Source organism: Odontomachus brunneus, unplaced genomic scaffold (genome assembly GCF_010583005.1).
Source record: "Odontomachus brunneus isolate Ranch 3 - 2012 unplaced genomic scaffold, Obru_v1 Obru_scaffold_093, whole genome shotgun sequence".
Taxonomy (NCBI): Eukaryota; Metazoa; Arthropoda; class Insecta; order Hymenoptera; family Formicidae; genus Odontomachus; species Odontomachus brunneus.
In genome coordinates, this window is record NW_022639543.1 from 1,412,726 (window position 1) to 1,431,391 (window position 18,666).

The 18,666-nt window shown below is 37.1% G+C and overlaps 3 protein-coding genes across 4 annotated transcripts in view; all 3 read left to right on the plus strand.

Annotated features, from left to right (window-relative positions):
• The window catches only part of LOC116848370 (general transcriptional corepressor CYC8-like), a 14,242-nt gene extending 8,591 nt beyond the window's left edge, over positions 1–5,651 (plus strand). The window contains exons 2-3 of the mRNA XM_032824363.1: positions 1,173–1,375; positions 3,076–5,651. Coding sequence (XP_032680254.1) covers positions 1,173–1,375; positions 3,076–5,019 — 2,147 coding nt within the window. The 3' untranslated portion in view covers positions 5,020–5,651. The remainder of the gene's footprint in view (positions 1–1,172; positions 1,376–3,075) is intronic.
• A 2,544-nt stretch (positions 5,652–8,195) lies between these two features.
• LOC116848335 lies at positions 8,196–12,391 on the plus strand. Its single transcript, XM_032824290.1, has 5 exons — positions 8,196–8,255; positions 8,829–9,216; positions 9,716–10,117; positions 10,365–10,553; positions 11,214–12,391. The coding sequence occupies exons 2-5, from the start codon at positions 8,830–8,832 to the stop codon at positions 11,568–11,570; spliced, it is 1,335 nt and encodes a 444-aa protein (XP_032680181.1). The 5' UTR covers positions 8,196–8,255; position 8,829; the 3' UTR covers positions 11,571–12,391.
• Positions 12,392–14,056: 1,665 nt separating this feature from the next.
• Positions 14,057–15,247, plus strand: LOC116848336. Of its 2 annotated transcripts, none has more exons than XM_032824291.1 (3): positions 14,057–14,175; positions 14,402–14,674; positions 14,945–15,247. In XM_032824291.1, exons 2-3 carry the CDS (start codon positions 14,444–14,446, stop codon positions 15,023–15,025), a joined length of 312 nt encoding a protein of 103 aa, XP_032680182.1. In that variant the 5' UTR covers positions 14,057–14,175; positions 14,402–14,443; the 3' UTR covers positions 15,026–15,247. The 2 variants fall into 2 exon arrangements, with proteins under 2 accessions (XP_032680182.1, XP_032680183.1); XM_032824292.1 differs by having other exon boundaries at positions 14,118–14,174; positions 14,392–14,674.
• The last annotated feature ends 3,419 nt before the right edge of the window (positions 15,248–18,666 follow it).

Here is an 18,666-nt window from a genome sequence, read left to right on the forward strand (position 1 = left end):
TATATATATATATATATATATATATATATAGCCTTGTTTTAAATTAACATTTATTACTTAGAAATAAATGTATAGAAATATATATAATTTTACATCTATAAATATCAAGTTTATAATTGATCCCCTTGATGTGTCATATTGAAAATACGACACACAGCGTTACTACCTTCTTAATTCGATCGATGTACATTAATATACGATATTAATTAACAATACATGCTCGAGATTGGATTCTGCCGACACGTGATTTTTTCTTCCCGATGTTCTATCATTAAATAGATTTAACCATTGTATTCTCTATCTGTACTGAACTATATATATCACTCTCCTAGATTCGTTGGTAATCTGTCGAAATGCTCAGCACGTCGATTTTCGTCCTTTTCCGTCGGTGAACGTCTGAAAACGTTGAAAGTAAAATCCGTGGGAAGAGTTTCTCGAGCGCACGTCGCTTGTAACTTTCTCTGCGTTACTTTCCCAGCTCCGCGCGCGTTGGGCGCTCGCAGTCAAGCAGAACGATATAAAAGTCACCTCTGCGTTCGATTATTCGACCAGCAAACACCGCGATAGCGCTCGCATAGAATTTTTGACGTCTTACGCAACGAAGGGCATATACGAAAAGTTTTCAAACAAACGCACTTTGTTATGCAAACCAAATATTCTACGTTAATGTATTTGCGCTAATGTATTTGCCCGTAAATCATTTAATCGATTGAATCCGAATCTCTCTCACGATTAATATATCTTGAAATGAAAGCAATCCTTTATAAAGTCAGGGTCATATATGCTTCCTTAGATCGCGAGATAGGGAAGAGTTGTCGAAATCATACCAGTTTTATGAATTTCATTAATGTCTCAATTATTATTGAGTATATGAATGACATCTAATGGTAAAAAATAAAAAATAAATTAACAATAAGAAATTAAACATTTTAGTTTGTGTCTTATTTTGTACGTGCTAAAAATATTTAAGAAGATCAGATTCGATTGTTGGGATATGATTTAGGAGATCGGTTCGTACAGTTTCGGCGACTCTCCCTTATACGATTTCCAGCCTTACGTACACATGCGTTAGGTGAAAAATCGTGTAAGTAATTCTAGTTACAATGGCGTCATACATGACGCGCAATGTGTATGTGAAGTAGAATAAACAAAGAATTTAAAAAAACCAACAGGTTTTTTGGCAGTCTCCGCTGGAGAGGAGACCGTTGCCAGCGTCGTGAAGAAGACGGAATCGTCCTCGGCCAACGCCGATGACATCGTTATGCTGGAGATCGATGTCAAAGATCCTGTCAAGAGGTCACCAGTCTCAACCAGTGCCGTTTATGGAGCTTCACCCAGCCAATTCGTCGTTCGGCACGGTGATGACGGTCGAGAGGTACGTCGTGTTAAATCATCTTGGCGAGATTAACCGCATCATTGGAGGAACGTCCGGGATTGAGCGTGTTTTATCGAGCGTTTAGCGTCATAGTCGGCGGTCAACCGTAACTATTGACCGCCTATCACCCACTAAGTCGCTGACTAACTAGCCATGAACAACAGCTTTTTTTTGTTCCACTGTGCTTGAAACGAGCGCGACAGCGCACAGAGAAAGACACCTTTAACATCTAGGCGTTCTGTCGCAACGTGCGAGTAAGACTCGTGGCTCGACTCAATTACTTTCATTACTTGTACGAGGATTTCCATTTCACCGGTGCACTTTGAGGATAACGAGAGATTGTACATTCCATCCTGCGAGAGCCGCGAAATGTCGGACGCTTCTCTCCTCCGGTCCTTTGATCTCTTCTTAGAACAAGTTGACTCTGTTCGAGCTTGAAATATTGCAACAATAATCATTATCGACACTTTTGCGAGAGTTTCTCCTCTCCACGAATTTCGAATGTATCAATTAAAATTTCGTCGCGCTGAGGATAGCTCGCATTATTTGTCGCTTTAGTTGGATTCATGAACAATGTTACGTAGAAATTAACGCATTCGCGAATTTCTCAGAAAATTAGGGACTCTGTTGCGCTACAATTTAAGATATATCTCTTCGAATGCCACCTACGCGCTCGCTCGTGATCGCTCGGTAGTATCATGTGCTCGAATGCGCTCGCTCGCTTGCATAACTCGCTGACTTTTGCACGCCTTCTAATCGCCCCGACCTAATAGAACCGGTACAACCACACCCACTTCGACGAGCGCGAGTAAGTATCCAGCTGTATAAAATCTCGTACGTGCGATTATTTCTACCCCGCGGCCTTGCCGCCGGTACCGTTACGGCGGGAGTAGGATGAATCATTATTGTCGCGGGCGTTAGAAAACGACCGTCGCTCCTTTATCGGTCACTAGCCCATCCGCTGTGCAATGCCGTCGCAAATATTCATAGGGCAATAACCTTCGACGTCTGCTTGTAAGATCAAGTTCAACACGAAGATCTGGCGAAACGAGAAAGAGAAAGATGCCATCTTCAATGGCCACTTTTTGTCGTGACACCTGCGATCAAACTTGTAACCAGTATTGCGAAAGTCAATATCGAAGAAAGTCTTTTCCTAGATCGAGGGGGAAAAGTGGTGAAAGAGGGGAGGATGGAGGAGATCCAAACGAATATCATCTTATCAAAATTCTTTTTATAAAGAATCGCAATTGTAAATGATGACATGTGAATATCGATGATATTGGAGTAAACCCGAATACTAGCATCGTCCTTAGTCGATGACATTCAAGAGAAATCTGGTTTTTTCGTGCGAGTAGCGGCACGTGTTTACAGTTTTTGTTGTGAAAATCTATTTTGAGATCATAAGATATAAACAAAAGTAGTTTAATTGTAATGTTGGAATGCAAGAAAAACCAGATTTTTTCAAAGTGTCAATAACTAACGGAGATGCCAATATAACTGGATGTTTCACTTTAAACCCAAAACTCAGGTTTCGTAAACATACATCATACGTTTCGACCTATTTTACATGGCAAGATTTTAATCTTCGACGAGACATAGTCAGTCTCAATTAATAGGTTATTTGCTTTCAACCGCTAACTAGAATCGTCTCGTGCGAATCGACCTTCATTCGATTGATACGGCAAATGTGCAAATTTCAGTTGTCACCCGAGTACTTGGCCATCTTGCAGCAATTCACTGGAACCGAGCCGCATGCGTATACAAATGCGAATAATGCGCCACAGCGCAGGCCGTTGCCAGCTTATGCAAAACAGCAACAGGCACTGCAGCAGGCGTATTACAATTACCGCAAACCCGCCGTAGTTCCTCCACGACCAAGACCTCAACTGCACTCTCAGGCATTGTCTCATGCCGAAGCCACGGCACAAGCTCAGGCGCATGTCGACGCACAGAATCATGCCGCAGCATTGCAATCAGCCCGTGGACTGTCCGGCGCGTCTACTTACCAACTGGAGTCTTACTCTCAACCAAAATTGGGCACTTTCGAGCAGGAACTACTGCAGCTGGTGTCCGCCAATCAGGCGCAGGAATTCAATCTGATCCCGACGCAAGCGAAGAACGATTACTCGCAGCCGCAATACGTGAAACCAACGGCGGCACCAGCGCCAGCATCCCACTTACCTGAGCAGTATCACATCGAGACTAGCCCACCTCCTCGTTATCAACCGCAGCAACGAGTGGCAGCAACATACCAGGCCATCGAGCAGCCGGTCCAACTTCAATATCAAGCAGTGCACCAGACGCCGGATTACTCGACGAAGGGCATCCGACCTTTTAGACCGTCTCCGCAGTACGACTACGTGGACGATGGAGCTCAACTAAAAGCCCAAGCTGAAGCCGAGGCGAACGCTAGAGCTCAAGCCCACGCTGAGGCGCAGGCCTTAGCCTTCCAAAAGATCGCCCAGGACTCTTATCAGAAGCATCGCGAAGCTGCTTTAGAGCAGATCAGGATCGATCACGAGAGGTACAGGCAGCAAAGTGCCTTGGAGCAGATTCAGCAAGGAACTCAAGTGAGCGATGCTGGACGAGCACACATCGATGGCCAACTGGAACCGAAAGACCCAGAGGCCGCTTACAGGGCCAAGCTGAAGGCTCAAGCTGCCGCCGAAACCGCTGAAGCCAGAAGGCTGCAAACAGCCGCTGAATACAAGGCGCATCAAGACGCCATTCGTCATGTCGAAGCTCAGCAGGATGCTACTGTGAAAGCTCAAGAGAAAGCCCATAACGATGCTTTGAACTTTGAAAGAAATCAATTGCGCGCACAAGCTCAGGCGCAGGCTTTGGCACAGGCCCAAGCTGAGGCTCTGTATAAGGTCTATCAGCAATCGCGCGCCAAGGCCAACAACGAGATCTTGGCGGCCGCGAGAGCTCAGGCTGTATCTAAGAAAGTCGATCCCGATGGCACACCGGTTATTCAATACCTCCTGCCTAATACTCCCAAGCTCCCGCCGCCTAATAGTTACTTCACCAACGACGACAACAAGTATCAGACTTCCGGCTCCACTTACGTTTCTAGGTCGGTACCGAAGCCAGAGTCCGGTGAGTCCCGAGACCAAGTGGACGTTCAGTCAAGCCCCGTTATCAATCAGCCCCGTCAGCTGCACAAACTGAAGGTCCCGCCAACTCAGTCTTCCGTTTATATCTCCCAGTCGGGTCTCCTGAAGAAGTCGCCCGTCAAGTCTTTCACCGTCGAGGAGATTATCGACCAAGATTCGCTCAACGGACCTCAAGTCGTACGTATTCCCTCGCCCAAGGATCAACAACCTCTGACCCAAGAGGAGCTGTCTGCTCTGATCAACGCTGGTTACAGCGTTACCCCGATACCTCAGACGGTGAAACCTACTCAGCGCAGCTACGTGCCGGAGAGCACCTCCGCCGCTTATTACTTGAAGAAGCAGCGGCCAGTCGTCAGGCCCGAGTACGTCGCTTATGAGGAGGTTGTACAGCATTCGCAAAGACCCACCAGAAAGAATACGTCCGTTCTCAAGCAGGGTGATACCGGCGCTAGCGAGAAGGTCACCTACTTGATACCCTTGGAGTCTAGCTTTGGCACTAGACAACCGCCATTCAGGCAGAACGAGTAGTTTTCGCCGTGTAGTCTTTGTCGTTGTCAGCAGGTGATGGCAAAGTAGGAAACTCGAACCGAGTCGATCTTTTTTTAAATTTCTCTTTTGTTTATTTTTTTCTTTTTTTTTTTTTTTTTCTTATGAATGTGGCTATCTTCCTTCTTTTTTTGAGTTTTAATTTTCCGTGCGGAAATATTGAATCTGATCGACTGCTATTGCTGCTTGATATTTCATCGTTATTTTATATTTGATACATTTTTTCAAGTTGGTCCTTCGATAAGAATATGTCAATTTGATAAAAAAGAAGAAACGTTCGAGTTATTTTTTATGCAATTTCAACCTTGCCCATTGCTAGATGATCAGACGATATTACGTAGTTTTTCTAGAGTGTCGTATCAAAATTTACGACTTATGTTAAATTATGTACAATTCGTATCACGAGTTAATAAGTCGGGACGGAAGATTGTTGCGTTAATTTGATCAAAGTGAACCTAATTTTTTTGTAACGTAAAGCTGACGCACAACGATGCACGGCCTTACGCGCTATTATCTGTAGATGGTAAGTGCGACGGTGCTGAGTCGAACGATTATTAATTTATATTTCTTTGTAAATATTAGAATTTAACTAATAAACATGTTTAAAAATTTTACTTTGTGATGTGTATAATCTACTCGCTTCCTCTTACTTGTTTTTGCACATCTCTTTAAACTTTGTTATTTTGCAATGTGAAAGAAAATGAATTGGTCACGTGTTATAGAAAGTAACGCTCTTCATCTTACTACGTATGATAATTATGATACATGTGATAACTATGATTGCGATACAATAAACGTTCCGTAAACAGAGACAGTCGATTACATGATTGTGGAGTACGAAACGTGTTTTTCAATAAACGCTCATTTTGTTTTCAAACGTTGCGCTACAGTATCATTAAGACTCCGAGACATGCGTTTCTCCAAGTAATTGAAGGATCACTTTTCATCGGATGACCTTCAGGTTTTCTTAATTTGCAAAAAGTCTTTCCTTTAAAAGAATGCTTTACTTGAAAATTTTACTCGACAACATACTACTATTCATTTTGCAAAATTTACGTTGATTAATAGTACAGAATTATAAATGTTCTTAAAAAATGAAAGTATGTACGCGCGCGCACGAGAAGATGAATTCGAGCATTACTCAATACGTGACGAAAACGATAAAAAGTTTCAAAATTGACATCTCGAGTTGTCAGTTTGCGTAAATATATTTCACTAATACAAAAGTTTTATATTTGACTAATACAATTCTGCAGTTTATACGCACCAAACTTGTGTTTGATACGCTCAGGAAAGCTTTAAAGAACACTTTTGTACCTTTACAGTAAAATTTAGAAGCTTAAAAATAGAATACAAAAAGGTCGCAGAAATATTTTTTTACATACGTTAATTAATATGTTCCGCTAAATGTGACAAAACAAAACAGCACATTTATTTATATAAGATCTGTATGCACAAGAAAGTTACAGAAAGAGTAGTGTGATCGTGTAGATATTTCTCTGAAACGATGTTATGAAGATCGTCTCAATGTTATCGACATTTGTCATTTACATTGGTATCTTCATAAAGTGCAAGAAAATGCGAAAATGATATTCCTCGTAATATTATTGCAAAAAATATTTTTGCTTAATTTGCGTAGTTTATATTTGTCGAGAAATTTATTTTTAAAACTACAGCATGTGAATGAAATATTTTGCATACGTATCTAACATACGGATGTATCGAAGTAAAAAAAGTAGCATACGAAGTGAGCGATTCTTCTCCTTGAATCGGTGCAATTGGTTTCGTACGCAAAAGTTTATATGATATATGAGGTTAAAGCAATAAGTGCGTACACTTTAAACATCGACAATTACATTACGAAGGACGACAGGTTCTTGGGCACTGCGATATTCAAGAACATTCAAAGAATGCCCTATTTTTGCTGATCTGCTGATAAAATCCAAGGAAATGTAAAACTAAGTTATGTAAACCAAAGAAAATAATGAAGCAATAATAATTATTTGACTCACAGTCCATAAATTATTGTGCGATTGTTATTACATTTTCTTTAATACATTTTTAATCTTATTCTGAGTCAAATTCTATCGTGTTTTTTGTTGTATCGTAAATGTTACACAAATCGATCGCCACCCTGTCTAATTTAACACAATCCCACGTATGGATTGTTGATTACAAAGATGCACCATTCTCTCTACTTAAAATTAGGTGACTTTATCGTGGCTGCCTCTTTATTATGTTCGCAGTGTGTATATACACTGTCCACCGATCCACTTTCACCGATCGAAAAAGGCGGAGATTGTATCATTCTTTATATTAATCGAACCATCACATATGGAAGGTCAAGGACATGGTGATGTTTGTCAAATGTAAATCGATCATGTTTGCCAACAGATTACATTTTTTTTATTTTATCGATCGATATTTCAATGTTTTCACGATACTCGTCGAACCGGTTTTTTTACTAAAACTACTACACTTGCTTTCGTAACTCGAAAGAAGAATAAGAAAGTAAAAATGAATTGGTAAAAATATGATGCGATAATAAAAAACCTAGGATGTTGCTTCAGAGAATGTAAGGCATATTTCCGAATGCGAATTTGCATTTACCACCGATATTGGAAGCGTTGAATTTCAAGTAAACTCAGGTACGTGATACGAATAGCAATTCGACTATACAATCGAGTCAGTCGAGAAATTATCGACCGAAATAAATTTTTCACTTTCGAATTTACAGCTGCAATCCACACAATCACATCGTCTTTGTCGATCGTAAGACCAATTTTCTCTCAGCTATCACTTTTACTCTTTTATTCTCCTATCGTTATAATTAATCAATATTAGCCAATCCAACGAGTAATTAAATGAATTATTACGCTCCTTACGACTAAACTAAAGATTCTCACACGTGTGCGAGGTTCTACATCAACTTATTGAATTTATTAAATTTAAAGTATCCAATATTAGTTTGATCAACATCAATGCTCGAATTCGCGAGCACCATTTCACGCACAGAGGCAGACCGACCCAATTTTGACCGGACCTGACAGGCCAGACCCTTGTTTCATTGGAAGGGGCACCGACGTGATTATCTTTGTTGGAAGGGGCGGTTGTATTGCCCCTCATGTGTCCATATAAGTAAGTCGGAGTGCCACGGCTAAGACACAGTCTCATAACCCTTCGTTGCATCGCGTACTATTCACTTCGTTGGCTGCAAGGTGATAATTTCTATAGAAATTATTTTCTTCTTAAAAAAACAGATAGTCATTAATGGACAAAGTCTCCGTGTGGTTTTATAAATGAGAACGGTTGGTAGGCATATCAACGTTGACGTTCGTTTATTTTTAGATGCATGGAGAAGAAGAAATATATTAATATGAAATTTGGTTGTAATAAACAAACCAACGCGTATTGATTGAAGAAAACGGAACTTTTGGTACTTGGAATCAAATTTGAGTCATAAGAATCAGAATTTCTGCATTTTTCAACCAAAACACGTTGATTCGTTTTATTAAAACTATACTTTAATACAATCAATTCTTTTCTCCGGGTGGATTACCTAAGAATATTATTACGAGTTATTGTAATAAAAAAGAAAAGCTATTAAACTCTATGTTTCAATGACAGATGTTTGTACCACATTAATTGTAAATAAATAGATTTTTCTTTTGTATTCGTTGAACCGAATGTCAGACTTTCTCCGAGATTGCAGCACTCGCTTAGTTACGTTTAACATTAAAAGACTAAAAAAATAATCGTGCCCATGTCGATCAGAACGATTTTATTCACAGGATGCGACTGTTCGCAATAATAGCGGCGCTGCTTCAAATCGGTTTTTGCGGTCATGTAACTATTAGGATGCCGTACTTGAACCCGGCGGGTGTAACATATGTGGACAGTCTTCAAACGCAGGATGAGGCGTTCGAGCACGTCTCCGATACTTCATTGCACAATGTCGAGACGTCTCTTCAGTACGTAGCCCCAGTGATTCCCGGCAAGATCGAGACGCACCACGTCGGATATGCGAACGCTCAGGTACCCGCGGTAGCCGCTGTACCTTTCATCAAGCACGTACCGACGGTATCTCATGTACCGGTCACTACGATAGAAGCTCAACCTGGTTTGGTGGAGAAACAACTCGATGTGGTGAAGCCTGCGGTCACGAGCCGTAAGATTGAGGTGAGTATGTTTCGAAAATGGGGTATGCTTAAAAAGAGTCGCATCGCGTGCTGGAACACGCCAATGCCACGGTAATCGGTTACAGATTGTTATTATTACGCTTCATTATGCACAACGCACGCGTGCTAACTTATTTTAAACCAATTTTAAAGTAAACGGCATATATATACAGAGAGTGCCATTTTATGTGTTAAATGATAGTTGTTATGATTTGAAAAAGAGAAGATGATGATATATTGGAAAGACTTTGAAGACTTGTCAAGATCAACTTTAATATTTTAAGTGGTATCACATAATTTTCCTAATACTAGTCAGTTCTTGTGGTCATCCTGTTCAGTACAAAAATACTGAGATAAATTTATCGGAAAATGAATATTCTCCGAGATATTTTACATTGTTTGCAGATACTTTTCAATACAAAATATGAAATATCTCATAAACTATTCACTTTTCGACAATGTTTTCTCGAAATTCGAATAGATCTATATTATGCTATTAGGTGCGTCGTCCAGCGATTCAGAAACAATTTTACGACATCGAAGAGCGGGTAATTATCCGTCCAGCTGGGTCAGCTGTAGTTGAGCTGGACGAACCGACATCGAAGCTGCAAAAAGGACCAGTCGTCACTCAAACTTTGGAATATCCTCATGCTCATGGCATTTACGCTCACGCCGACGTGATCCCTGATAACGTACCAGTCGCACCTACGGCCATCCCTGTAGTCGCATCTGTTCATCTTCCGATCGCTCCTGTCATCTCTCACACGACATCGTCGCCTTTGTCGTTTCCCTCCTCAACGTCAGCACCGAATAACCCCAGTATCAATAACGTGGAAAGCGAGTCCGTCGTGATTGAGAATCCTGATTTTCGTAATGCCATTAATCGAGCGCGCCTTCCTCAGGTATATGATTGTATCTCTTGGTATGATAACATATGTCATTTTATCGAGAATCAGGAAGAAAGTAAAATCTTTTTTTGTCTCCATTTAATATCAAAATCAATTTATTCGCGATAATTGAACATTTTTTTCCAGAAAAGTGTATAAGATACTGTATTGAAATTCGATATGGCGAAAGCAATATTGGATACAAGTAAAAAGAATTTACAGTAGGTTTCGAGCGAATAAAGTTTCGTCATATATTTTGTAGGTTCGAAAATTTGAGCCTCGTGTAGTCGCCGAATCGAGTGGTACGCCCTTGGACACGTCTGTTACACGGTTTATCGCTCATGATCCTTCTCCAACTGTGATACCCAGTCGAAGAATCAGTGCCGAGGATAGTAAAATTAATCAAAACAGACTCATCGATCTCTTAACTGCTCGTAGCGGTGTTACAGAGGTATTGTGAAAAGAATCACTGTTCTACACACAAAGAGTCGGTATCAAACAATCTTACGGCTAGCAAAATCAATACTCTGTTTAAAAAATATTTCAAAAGGAGAGAATATTATAGTTTCTTTTTCTATACTTTTTTCTTTTCAGTTTCACTATGTTTCTAAGCTGTCAGTAAAATCTATCTTGTCGAACAACATGATGAATTTTGCTAGAAACAATAGCAAATTCTTTAATAGTACATTTCAATATCTAAAATGTAAATAGCACGTATCAAATAGAAGGTTGATAAATTACTATAGAATTTCGATCTGTTTTTTTGTTACAAAACTCTATAACAATTCTTTTATAAAATTCTCTCCGCACATGGTAATTTCTTAATAGACAATAAATGTGTTTCCCACTTTTGTTGCATTAATATGCGATTGTGAGTATATTTATAAAGATATCAAGTATAAATGTGCATTTGTAACTCCATACATGTGTAAGTGATTATTTATATATATATATATATATATATATATATATATATATATATATATATATATATATATATATATATGTTATGGTTACTTTATAGTAGACTCAATGTGGCTTTTTTTAACTTTAATTTTACTCCATTAAGTTTACTCATTTTATTTGTTAGTTACGGAAACATTATATTCAGGTGGGTTTTGGTCGCGGTGGAGCAATTGGGACGCCAATCGGTGATGCTGGATACGTACGAGCGCGCATTTTATCCGTGACATCAAGTCCGGAGTACGCTGAACCAACCGGAGAACGCGTATCCACTCGTCGCGTTGTTATCAGCAGACCGATCGAGACTTTTCAAGAATATGATATCGTAGAGCCTGCAACCAAAATTGAAAGAGTTGCTGTGCAGCAACCTACATTGATCAAAACGGCTCGCGTAGATCACGTGCAACTACATGGATCCGTACCGGTAGTTGGCAAAGCTCTCGCACCTGCGGTAGCACACACCGCAGTTCCAGTTTATCAAAGAACAATCTCTCCGGCGTACTAGTACTATCAATTAAGAATATTAGCTGACTTTCTCTTTTAAAATATGATTTTTGTGATAAATATTTTCAGAGAGCGATAAATTGTAAAAAATATTCGAGATATCGATTTTTCTAAAAACATTTTTCTAAAAACAAAAAATACGTTTGAGATATTATAAGATTCCAAAGTGTTTTCTTACTCTCGTATAAATGTTTTTCTAGTATAAACTGGAGATGAATTAAAACTAAATAGTAGCTAATAAATAGGTTAGGTGAATATTGTGATTATTACAAATAATAATAACAGTATAATGTAAACAACATGCGATTAAGCAAAATATATATATATATATATATATACATATTATCGCGGAACTATTGCGCTGCTTGATATAGATATTTTTTTTCATTATAAGCAAAATATTACATATATAAGATATGATAATAACATGTGTGAGTTTTTTTAACAGTTAAACATTTTCCAATGAACGATAAAAGTTTTGTTTGAAAAACAATAAAAGTTTTTTTGAATGTAAACGTCACTATTTATTCCACTATTAGTACCCACATATATGAAAATTTATATTTTATTTATCTGGTCGCAACTTAACGTTTAGAGACTTTAATGAAGTCTTTAATGAAGTAAACGTGTAGAATTTTACACAATTTATTCTCCTATAAATTTCTCCAAAATATTTCCGTACTACTAAATAATCGCTGCTTTTACGCCTAATTCCACGTTGCCAATATCGATAATATTGATGAAATATGCACTTTGAGCAATCATACAAGAAATGAATGTAAAATAACGATCTATCGCGTTTCAGGTATGTATGTATATATATATGTATGTGTGTGTGTACAAAGTATCTTAAATTGAACAAAAGAGCTCTTTATCAATTTGCAAATAACTACGTAGATTTTAGATATTAATGAAAGAAAATTGTTACATGATTCTGCGCGATAATGCACAAAAATCGTGTTTAATTAATACTTAAAAACCTATGTAGTCATTTGCAAAATGATAGAGGACTTTCTTGTTCAGTTTGACCTAATGTATAAGTATACAACGGCATATCACTGCAGAACATCTACCACATCTATTGCACGTGATAATTTATTAGATTTTTTTAATTAATATCTTTAGAGATTTTTTGCAAATATCGCAAAAAACGGTATGAGATTTTTTACATCAATCCGTTCTACACTTCTACAAAAATTGCGGAAGAGAGACTAGAACACACACCCTACACACACACACACACAATATACATTTTAAAGTCTATCTGTTTGTATATATATATATATATATATATATATATATATATATATATATATATATATATATAGTTAAGTTTAAAAATACTTTATTAAAAAGATTAAGAATATATACGAGTACAACTTTAATGTGCGATAATACGATGTTTTTATTTTTAATTAACATTAAATTTTATATGCCGTTGTTTAATAACGCATACCATTATTGAAAAATTTCTCCTCAGTTAAACGAATTAAACCTTTTGTATCTATGTCCGCTTAACGAGTAAGAGAATGGAACCATTTGCATTATTTGGGTCAATGTTATAACCTTTTAAGAAATAAGCAGCTGAGCGGTTGCCCTTGTCAGCTTCAGCGTAGAAAGGTTTCAGGAAGTTGTTAATGCTCACAGTATACGAAGCTATAATTAGAAACTATAGAGTTTGATAAAACTTTTAATATATATATATATATATATATATATATATATATATATATATATAATATTCTATATATGTATTCTGTGTGTTACCTCTCTCTTTCTTAGATTTATTTTATTAAAATTACTTTATTTAGAAACCAGTTAATCGTATACATATTACAGAAAATGTTTATATATTAGATTTTATTCGATTTCGTTTTCTTCGTCATTTTCACATTTTCTTTATAAAATCGATTTGTACACTAGTTCTAACAACAGTATAATAATAATTGAGTCTAAGGCGATATAATGCTAAAAATTGTTGCTTGGTCACACATAAAACAAATCCGGTTCTGACTGCATTACGTCGAAACGCCATATGCATAATGCAAACCGGAAAGTAGTATGTGCGCTGAAAGTACTATTTGCGTAAGTAGTTGAACTCAGAGTTTACAGGATGAAAAGAAATATATTGGTCGATCTGATTCGATTCTGATCACAAGTTCAGAGTAACACTCTCTCCCGATTACGTATAGCAGATATTGGATATTCACACTGTGTACCATTACGTGCTTTCGTTGGACGCTTTCAACGTTTACGACGTAATGCTAATGTTTATGACGTGCACATAAAATCGATGAAATTCAAGAGTATGAGGAAAATGATGTATTTTATGATATTTAGTGGTACTTCAGAAGTCGAGGAGATTGTCACCCTTGACTCAGTTCAATGGGAGATTAGCGACCTCGTCGGAAGGTAAGGACAAGGAAAAGAGACAGAGAGTTATCGAATGAATAAGAGACGTCGGATATAATTTTATCGTGCCGAGAACACCGGTCGGACAACGCGTATATATATAAGTACAGCCGTTACGACTCTTGCACTCAGTAAGACACGCACGAGGTAAACACGTCGTCACGAAATATCGCAAATCTTGGCAGTTCCGAGAGGTAAGTGTGGATTTACTATGAAACTATGCGTAACTCGCTGATTTTCGCGTTATTCGTGTATCGTTACCTAAGTTATTCGAGTTTTAATTGTATAAAGTTGCAAGATAGCAGAAATCATTGCTCATGAGTGATGAGAATTGAAATGCTATAATCTAATTTAATATAATATGAATTTTCACGATGATAAATGAAATTAATTTAAAATTTCGTTTCTTCGGCCCTGGAGAAAAAGTGTCCGACGTTGCAGAGGAATACTGGAAGGAATCAAATGCCTACTAACAGCATGAACGTCATCATTTTGTTTACATTGATGGCAACTTGTGTGGCTACGCCGATTTTCGTCGCTCATCCCACAACAGTGCTCGCTCATCCAGCTGTCTTAATTAATTCTGCTATGGAAGATAATTTGCCTAACGAATTGCGAAATGATTTTTATAAAAATTCCAACATTGCAGCTGGTCTTGCTAAAGAGTCCTGGTTTATTGATAAAGAATCACAGGTACAATGATTTTGTAGACAAATTGCCAATTGAAAGTTTACATCAGTTTATATTATTAACTCAATTCTTTCATTACACTACATATTCTAATATAACGAAAAATTTTTAACGTGCTTTATGAAACATGACAGTATAAAAGATATTATTTGATATTTCGATCATATATACGATGAGAATGAGATTGCGATATATTCGAAATAAAAAGTAGTCAAAGTGAAAAGGCAAATCGACATTGTGGAATTATTTAAGGTTTCTATGTTGATTTTGCAGGTACTTGATAGAGAAACAGATAAAATACCCAGGGAAAAAATCTACAGTGTGCTACATAATGCCGGACTAGTTCGTAGATAATATACAGACAAAATAAACAAATATCCAAATATATAAATGTATAAATTATACAAATATCCAGTAAATGCGTTTTCAGCTTAAAATTAGAATTTCGATATACATGCTTTTAACTCGCGTAATATTATTTTGTGTGATACAATATAAAATACTGTTAAAACTTCTTCTACTGTCTTAAATAAGTTAATAATTACCTGTGCTTGTAATAAAAGGTATTACAAGAAATTATGGTGAAAGTAGTCTTAAAATCCTCACACATTACGACGATATGGTACCTTCACTAAGTAGGCTTAACATACACTCAACATATGACAAATTGAAATATGAACTATATTAAAATTATACAAATGCTAATAAATATAAGAGTTATTAATATTTGTGATAACAACCGATACAAAATTACTAATAATTGTGCAACATAATATTTATGTAATATTACGTATAATTTATGTAATATGTAATATTACGTGTTGTTGGGTTATTGATTTCGAAAGTTAAAATGTATGCATGCACTGACTTTGTCTATATGGACAAACTATGTAATTGTGCACGATATATTCGCAAACGTATATTGCCAACAGAATTTATAATTAAAAAAAAAAAAAACCGAAACTAATACATAACACAGCGAAAGTGCATTACTTTAATATTTTTTTTTAAGTTTTGAGACAAATCGCTTATTAAAGCGTTATATCGTAAGAGAAAGAAGCATAAAACAACATATATAAAAGCCTATTTGATTTTAGATGTTTCCTTATCTAATTTTACAGGGCTATCACAAGTAATCTATAATTTACAAAAAGATGTGCATATGAATTTACTTTACTTAATCGGAAAATATTCCCATCCATTCCTATAAATACCTAACCATTCTTCAATTCTCTAGCAGATTTATGACATTGTGTTTTTGTTGCAAGAGAAAAGTTCCTTAAGAGTTGTAGCGCAAAAATTAAAGCAGGGTATAATCTTTATAGGGGGTCCCGCGATCTAGGTTAGATCATATAGTGTTAGAATGTAGAGCACATTCTGACATAGTTACTTAGAGTTTTTGAAGTATCTTTCGCGTTTAAAAATATATATTTTCGAAAATGACATCAAATGTGATTATTTCGCGCTGCATCGTCTCCTGGGTGACAATGTGTGCTAGTGTCACCCCGCTCCCTCAGTAACACGCCAAGAATCTTGAAAATAATTTCCCAATATCCCAAAGCCACACCCAAAACGTTAGATACATTGTAGTAGTATATTCGGGTTCTCGCATACACATGTTACAAAAATATCCGCCTTTTATATCATTATGACATTGAACGTCTTACATTAATTGCACAATTAAGGATAACCTTAAACTTGTAAATGGAATGTTTTTGTATAAGTTATGCTATATACTGTAGGAAGTTAACGCGAAACGGCCTCTACAAAAATGTAAATACTTCCGAATGAACGGTCACCTACGATCCGCGATATGTTGTCGAGTCAGAGCGAGCATTACGGAGAGTCGTTCTCCGTTAACCGTCGTTGACGCCGGTCATTATTCGAAGAAGAATGTAACCGAGAGACTAATACCGTGAACATTTGTATCAAGACTATTACGTTTGTATTTTCTTTGATTATTCCTTCATTAAATCGTTTTAACGTTTTTCCCCAGTGTGTTGCTTTGCAGCCCGGTCTTTGCTGATCTCACGGAAATACCGTAAAATCTTCCGTGCAATAACCAAATAAATTAATGTAAAAAAAAATAGCGGCAAAAGTACCGCTATAACGTGGGGGCTCGTCCGGGATAGACTACATGCGAAGTAGCGCGAGTGAAAAGTAAACGACAAAGAGAAATTCCGACGATCAAACACAACGGGTGAAGGACGGACAAACTAAAAGCAAACGGTTCGAAAATCTCAACGATCGAATACGACGTGTGCGTGTCACAAAAACGAATGCTGTTGCGAAGGGTTAGAAGTTTGCCGAGTTTTTTTTATTTGGTGAAGTGTTAGAGTATTGGATGAAGGTTGAGTATATAGGGGTGTAGTTGCAAAATTATGTAAAATATAAAAATTGTCGGAATACAAAGTTTTAGATTTTCAATTGCATATATCTCGTAAACGGTGAGAGATACAGGGTTGTGATATAAAACCAAATGTGTAGGGCTTGAGGAGTACTACAAGTTTACTTATATAGACCAACCTTGTATCTCTTATGTGAAAGGCAGAAAAGGATGTCTGAATATTCAAGGTCGAATATCTCGTAAATGTGTGGTTCGTTTGCAAAGTGTCATAAGGCTTTTTTTAGAGCTTGATAAGATCTACAAAAAAGTCTTATACCTTGTTGCAAACGGACCGGTAGTTTTTGAAAAAAATGAGATTGAAATATTTTTGAAATTATTGCCTGTCTTCCAGAGAAGGAGTGGAAAGAGTGAAACTTGGATCGTATGTTGACACGAATAGTGAGTACTTGATGAGTAATGCATTTTGGAAAAGCGATTTTTGCAATTTTTTTTTTTTTTTATAATTTTTGAAAGTGGTATATCTCGTAAACGGGCGGTTTGTTAGGGTTATAGGTTTGCCGAGTTTTTTTTTTTTGGTGAAGTTGTAGAGTATCGAATGAAGGTTGAGAATATAGGGGTGCAGTTTCAAAATAATGTAAAATATAAAAGTTGTGGGAATACCTAGTTTTAGATCTTCAATTGCATATATCTCGTAAACGGTAAGAGATACAGGGTCGTGCTATAGGACCAAATGTGTGGAGCTTGAGGAGTGCTACAAGTTTGCTTATGGAGACCAACCCTGTATCTCTCATGTGAAAGTCAGAAAAGGGTGTCTGAATGTTCAAGGTCAAATATCTTGGAAACGTGTGGTTCGTTTGGAAAGTGTCATAAGGCTTTTTTGTAGAGCTTGATGAGATCTACAAAAAAGTCTGATACTTCATTCCAAACGGACCAGTAGTTTTTGAGAAAAATGAGATTGAATTATTTTTGATATTTTGGTCCGTTTTCGAGAGAATGAGTGGTGAGAGTGAATTTTGAGTGATATGTTTACATCAATGGTGTGTACTCGTTGAGAGAAGCATTCTGGAAGAGCGACTTTTTTTTTTGTACAATTTTTCAAAGTGTTATATCTCGTAAACGGGCGGTTTGTTAGGAAAGTAGTATAAGGCTTTTTTGTTGAGCTTGATAAGGTTTACAAAAAAGTCTAATACTTCATTGCAAACGGACCAGTAGTTTTTGAGAAAAATGAGATTGAATTATTTTTGAAATTTTGGTCGGTTTTCGAGAGAATGAGTGGTAAGAGTGAGTGTTGAGTGATATGTTTACATCAATGGTGTGTACTCGTTGAGAGAAGCATTCTGGAAGAGCGACTTTTTTTTTTGTACATTTATTCAAAGTGGTATATCTCGTAAACGGGCGATTTGTTAGAAAAGTGGTATAAGGCTTTTTTGTAGAGCTTGACGAGATCTACAAAAAAGTCTAATACTTCATTTCAAACGGACTAGTAGTTTTTGAGAAAAATGAGATTGAAATATTTTTGAAATTTTCGCTTGTCTTCCAGAGAAGGAGTGGAAAGAGTGAAACTTGGATCGTATGTTGACACCAATAGTGAGTACTCGATGAGTAATGCATTTTGGAAAAGCGATTTTTGCAATTTTTTTTTTTTTTA